Source organism: Pinus tabuliformis, chromosome 6 (genome assembly GCF_031772625.1).
Source record: "Pinus tabuliformis cultivar Carrire ecotype Pingquan chromosome 6, CPIR1, whole genome shotgun sequence".
Classification (NCBI taxonomy): Eukaryota; Viridiplantae; Streptophyta; class Pinopsida; order Pinales; family Pinaceae; genus Pinus; species Pinus tabuliformis.
The window spans coordinates 1243569656-1243575801 of NC_142292.1; the positions used below are offsets into that span (position 1 = coordinate 1243569656).

The 6146-nt window shown below is 33.5% G+C and overlaps 1 protein-coding gene across 1 annotated transcript; it reads right to left on the reverse strand.

Annotated features, from left to right (window-relative positions):
* Positions 1-2040: 2040 nt before the first annotated feature.
* LOC149263188 (uncharacterized) lies at positions 2041-2659 on the reverse strand. The gene has a single exon (XM_089387325.1). The coding sequence runs from the start codon at positions 2513-2515 to the stop codon at positions 2123-2125; it is 393 nt and encodes a 130-aa protein (XP_089243451.1). The 5' UTR covers positions 2516-2659; the 3' UTR covers positions 2041-2122.
* Positions 2660-6146: the final 3487 nt, after the last annotated feature.

Here is a 6146-nt window from a genome sequence, read left to right on the forward strand (position 1 = left end):
TTATCTTTATCTTAGGGTTATAAAATAATGGACCTCTCTATTGGATATTGGTAAATTAATTTATCTTTATCTTAGGGTTATAGAATAACCTAAGACTCATTATGTCTATGGACTCTATTGAGTATTGGTAAATTAATCTATCTTAGGATTATAAAATGTAAAAATACTTTTATGGTTTTATACGGAAGAGACTAATATATTATGTCTATGGACTCCTCTATTGAATAGTGGTAAATTAATCTATCTTAGGATTATAAAATGTAAAAATACTTTTATGGTTTTATATGGAAGAGACTAATATATTTTTTTATTGTAGGATTATAAAATGTAAAAATACTTATGTAAAAATACTTTTATGGTTTTATATGGAAGAGACTAATATATTTTTTTATTGTAGTGTAGAAGTAAATTTTAAATATTAACTATTTCATTAAATATTAATTATTTTTGCATGATTATCTTATCACATTTATAATTGATTATCTTTTCACATTTAATACAATTATAGGTAAATACAATTATAAAATAACCACGTAAATACAATTATAAAATAACCACATTATCAAATAATAGCCAAAATAACCACATTTACCTAATACAATTATTATATTATCAAATAATAGCCCAATACAATTATAAAATAGCCACATTTATCAAATAAATTTATTAAATAATAACCAAATTATTAAATAAACACATTTACCTAATACAATTATTAAAAAATAACCAAATTATCAAATACAAAAATAACCAAATTATCACATTTAAGCTAATACAAAAATAACCAAATTATCAAATTAAATAATAGCCAAATTATCACATTTAAGCTAATACAATTATTAAATAATAGCCAAATTATCAAATTAAGCTATTCCAAAAAAACATCTAATAACCAATGGCTATTTACCTAATACAATTAACCTAATACAATTACCTAATACAAGTATTAAATAATAGCCAAATTATCAAATTAAGTAATTCCAAAAAAACATCTAAAAAACATCTAATAACCAATTAAGCTATTATAAAATAGCTTATTTGAAATAATCAAATAATAGCCCAATAATATGGATTACGCTATTCCTAAAAAAAATACATCTAATAACCAATTAAGCTATTATAAAATAGCTTAAATTATCAAATAACAAATAATGTGGATTAAGCTATTCCAAAAAAAATCTAATAAAACATCTAATAACCAATTAAGCTATTAAAAAAAATCTAGTACCCAAGTAAGCTATTACAAAAAACATCTAATAAACATTGAAGTATCCAAAGAATATCCACTATAAAATAGCATGTACTGTCTTCTCTGCATCAATCGAAGAAATTTAAACCAATTAAGCTATTACAAAAAAAACATTTAAGCTATTACAAAAAATATCTAATAAACATTGAAGGATCCAAATAATATCCACTATAAAATAGCCAAATTATAAAATAACATGTATTGTCTTCTCTACATTAATCGAAGAAATTTCAAATATAAAATAGCCAAATTCTAAAATAGCATGTCCTGTCTTCTCTGCATCAATCGAAGAAATTTAAACCAATTAAGCTATTACAAAAAAAACATTTAAGCTATTACAAAAAACATCTAATAAACATTGAAGGATCCAAATAATATCCACTATAAAATAGCCAAATTATAAAATAACATGTATTGTCTTCTCTAACATGTATTGTCTTCTCTACATTAATCGAAGAAATTTCAAATATAAAATAGCCAAATTATAAAATAACATGTATTAATTATTTGCTATAAATAGTGTCAACAGAATATCCAGTAACCAACGAAGTGTCCAAAGAATGATTGTGGATAATTGTATATGCCTTTGAAAACCAAGAGCATTGGTGAAAATAGTAACAAGACAAAAACCATTGGAGATAAATAACATATTTGATGATGTCAACCAAGAAAGCATTGGAGAGAAATAACATATTTCAAAAGCCACTCGTAGTTTGATTACGAGTATGACAGTGGCCATGAAATTCAGCACACAATACCGGCCCTCACACTTTTACAGTGCACAATGAACATGGAGACATGGTTACATTGAATTTAATGAGAAAAAAGCCGCTTTTCACTGTTATTTCTTAAACCCTAAACCCTGATAACACCTCAGTCCTTGTTCTTAAGCCTCTGGAGTTGCTCGTCCATCCGCTGAAGCTGAAGGCGCAAAATTGTAACACGGTACAGAAGCCAATAGAGAACCAGAGACATGACTATAAGCAGAGCATTCCTCTCGCTTTTCATCACTGATTTCTGGTGTCGAAGATGTTCTGCGGGACTGCAAAGGGGGCCATCACAAACAGGGCGTACCTCGAATTTCCAGTAGATATCCATCAACAGAAAGAGGCAGAAGGGCACCACAGTCAACAATGGCTTCAACGCGCTCCGGGCCACCGCATTGAGGCCCTTTCCCAGGCGGTCCAATCCGGGCATTGTTAACATTAATAATATTACGGCCTCTGCCGCTGCAGTGTACCCTAAAACAATCCATTCCAGTGCCATATTTCTCTGTCAATCTCTCTTTTTTTTTCCTCCTCCTGATGGCTATGGTTGTTTCAATTCAGATTGAGATTTAATATTAACCGATTGAAATCTATTCGTGTTTCAGAATAAAAGATTGAAATTGGTAACATGCGTGTGAATGTTCTCGAATATTACAGAGTGGTCCTCGGTGTGCAAAATCTGACGACTGGAGTTTGCATGCAGGAGAAGAGACGGGTGGATGTTTGGAACGATGTTTTGGCAGGCTGTAATTCTGCCACGTTTGAAGCTACGGGTAACGTTACTGCTGGCGAAATGGAATGTTTAGCTTCACGATAGATGTGGTTTTTCAAAAGTTTGGGAAAGCTCTAATATATTTGCCCATGAGCTCCGCAATATATTTGTATTGTTAATATATTTTCGCACACTTGGGACCTATCGATGAGTATTTGGTCGCCAATGCAGGTTGATTTACTACTATTATTCAATAAAAAAAAATATTAAGTTATTTGGAATTACTTATTTACGAGTGGTTATTTGGAATTACTTATTTACTAGTAGTCTTTGAGAGGTACATTCTCATTTGTAAGATGTTTCTGGTCTTGGGCCATTAATATATTTCTTTATGCTTTAAAAAGACAAACACAGAGATAAAAATTAACTTTTACATTTTCATTCTTTCAAAATAACTCCAAGTCTTGGGCCATTAACATATTTATTTATGCCTTAAAAAGAAAAAGATAAAGACAAAAACTAGCTGTGGCAAACACAGTTTTAGAGCAAGCTCCATAGGCCATTGTAGTATTGTGAATATACATAACTAGTTTTCACAATAATTTTAAATAAAAGTTTATTATAAAGATATAATCTTTTAATATATAAAAAATTTATTAAATAATTATATAAATACAAATATATAATTGTTTCCCCGATGGGGGTGTTGGACAAAGACAACCACCCGTGACAGATGCCAAGTGTAAAAGGTATAAGGCGAGAGAGGGCAGGGCAACAACCCCTCCACCACGCCATAGTTATTATGTCTTCATTCGTGTGTGTGCGAACAATTATGTCTCTCCGGTATGCATTTTCTCCGACGCGATGGCTCCATTCCTCCTATGGCTATATCCCATCAGTGATCATCCCCCCGATTTCCAAATGCTCTTTTGTGTGTTACACCTCCCTTCCTGCTCGCATCCTCCTCGACGTCTACTCTAGGGTGGTGGTTTGTTCGGTCCACCACAGGCGTGCCTCAACCATACTCCTTCTCGCTCGTTCCAGCTTCCTAAGAAAATTTCCTTCTTCGGGTCTCTCTTGTGGACACTTTGCTGGTTTTGGCTTGCCCCTTCTTAATTTCCCTCTACTCCTTCGGTTCTCCACCTTGGTCGCTTCGGGGAAGTTTCTAGACTGACTGGTGCCAAATCTATGCTTCTTACCTTCACAATTATGGGCATGCCAGAGGTGTTGTTATTCTTGGGGTGGTGACTTTGGGTTTAGGGTGTCGATGGTCTTTGGAATTTCTTGCATTAGGGCTCCGGTTGGGGACTCTTGTTTTAGCTCTCCCCTCACTATTCTGCTTTATCTCGAGTGCTAGCTTTCTATTGTCTTTCAATCTCATATTGGGCGTTTGCTTCTTTGTGCTCGACTTCCACCCTATGAGCTTCTATCCTCTCTGGCCCGACCTGGCTATTATTGGGCAATGAGTTTAGGGTGGCGACGCTCTTAGCGTTGGTTCCCCTTTTCTCTCTGGTTCGCGGTCGGTCTCAATTGGTTTTGGGTGGTTGATATTCCTTGGGTGGCGAATTAAGGGTGGCGGGGCTCTTACCGTTGGTGCTACTTTTCTCTGTGGCCCGTAGCTAGTCTCAGTTGGTTTTGGGTGGCTGGTGGTATATCTGGAGGAGTCCCTCCTCTTTGGTTCTGCAAGTCCCTTCGGTGCTCCACAATGAAGCCCTCACCCCACTCCTCATGCCTAATTGCTCCGACGAAGCCGGAAGGTGCTTCCCCTCCCATTGGGGCTCAGGGTGATGCTCTCACTGTTTAGGAAGGTAGCTTCAGGCGGGGAGCGAGAGGCTCTAGTCACGGGGGTCGTGGCGCCCATGGGGATCACAACTTGTCTGTGGCCTCTACGGCAGGTGGTTGTCGACAAATGGTCTCGCAGCTTAGTCAGGATATAGGTGTGGGTGGTCGCGGGCATAGGTATCTCTAGGGCTCGGTAATGCAGGGCCACTCTAGCCAAGGTTGCTTTGGTTCCACAAGTAGGACGTCTTCCAGGAGGACAGGTCCCTCCTTGGCAATTCTTGAGCTGCTTCACTCCATTTATGCTTGTCTGGATGCCCATGATCAAGCTCGTAGAGAGGAACATGAGGTTGTCATGGCAAAATTCGAGCAACTCCAATACTTCCAGTGCCATGTTCGTGAGAGGGTGGTAGTAGTTTGGCGTGACCAAAACCTGCTAACTGAAAAGGGGAAAAGATTGAACCTTGGATTGCTCACTTAGAGAACCATGTGAACTGCATGTATCATCTGCCACCTCCCCCAGGTACTAGTTTGGATAACCCTGCTTCCATCACATCTGACGACTGAATATGTTCACTGGTGTATTCCTTGTTTTGTTAGTTTTCTAGAATGTTAGAGCTCTTAGGCTTTGGACCTCTTAGCTGACAATTTTGCATTTTGTTTGTTGTATGGTCATCGCATTGGTCAACAAACTTGGACAGGTGAGACCACATGCTTTTTGATATCCTTGTATATTCCTTATGATTAATAGAAATTTCAATATATATATATATATATATATTAAATATATTTCAAAATTATATTTTTAATTATAATATATTTTGTAAAAACTTATATATTTAATCATAATATATTTTATATTATAATTTAAGATTTATATTTTTTTTTGTTTATTTTGGAATGTGTTCTTAAAATTTTAATTTTATTATCAATAATTATTAAGTATATGTTCGAGATTTAATTTCTATAAAATATTCTTAGTATTGTACACAAATTAAATGTTAGATTTATTTTTCAAAGTAGTTATGATTTGTTTTCTCTTTTAATTAAATTAAAAAAATGTCGTATAAATATAGTATTAATAAGCCATGATATTATAACAAAGTCTATTTAAAGATTAAGAATCTTCATGGTTAAGAATCTTATTACATAATGAGTGATTGGTAAGATGAATTTTTGGGAAAAATAAATGTTTGCAAATTTAGTTTTGGAAAAATAAATGTTTGCAAATTTAGTTTGTCTATGAGTTTAAGTGGACACTCCACTCATCATCATAAACATAAAAGCTTTAAATGATGTGAACATGATAATAAATAGAATTGAGAGAAAATTAGTTCTTCTAGAAAAAATGGAACTATTTATTAAAAATGAGACAAATTTCTTGAAAAAATGAAATAAAATCAAAAGAAAATAGAAGCAATTGATCAAGAGTTGAGAAAAATATATTAAATTTCTTGAAAAAATGAAATAAAATCAAAAGAAAAGAGAAGGAATTGACGAAGAGTTGAGAAAAATATATTAAAAGATATGATATGAGAGGGTAAAAAGTCGTAAAATTAAAATTTTAAAGAGAATTATAAATTATTAAATATTAAATATTTAATTTATTTTAAAAATAAATTTACACAAATTAAAAATT

Coding starts and splice junctions, on each gene's coding strand:
- LOC149263188 (XM_089387325.1), bottom strand. CDS start 2,515: ATGGCACTGGAATGGATTGTTTTAGGGTACACTGCAGCGGCAGAGGCC.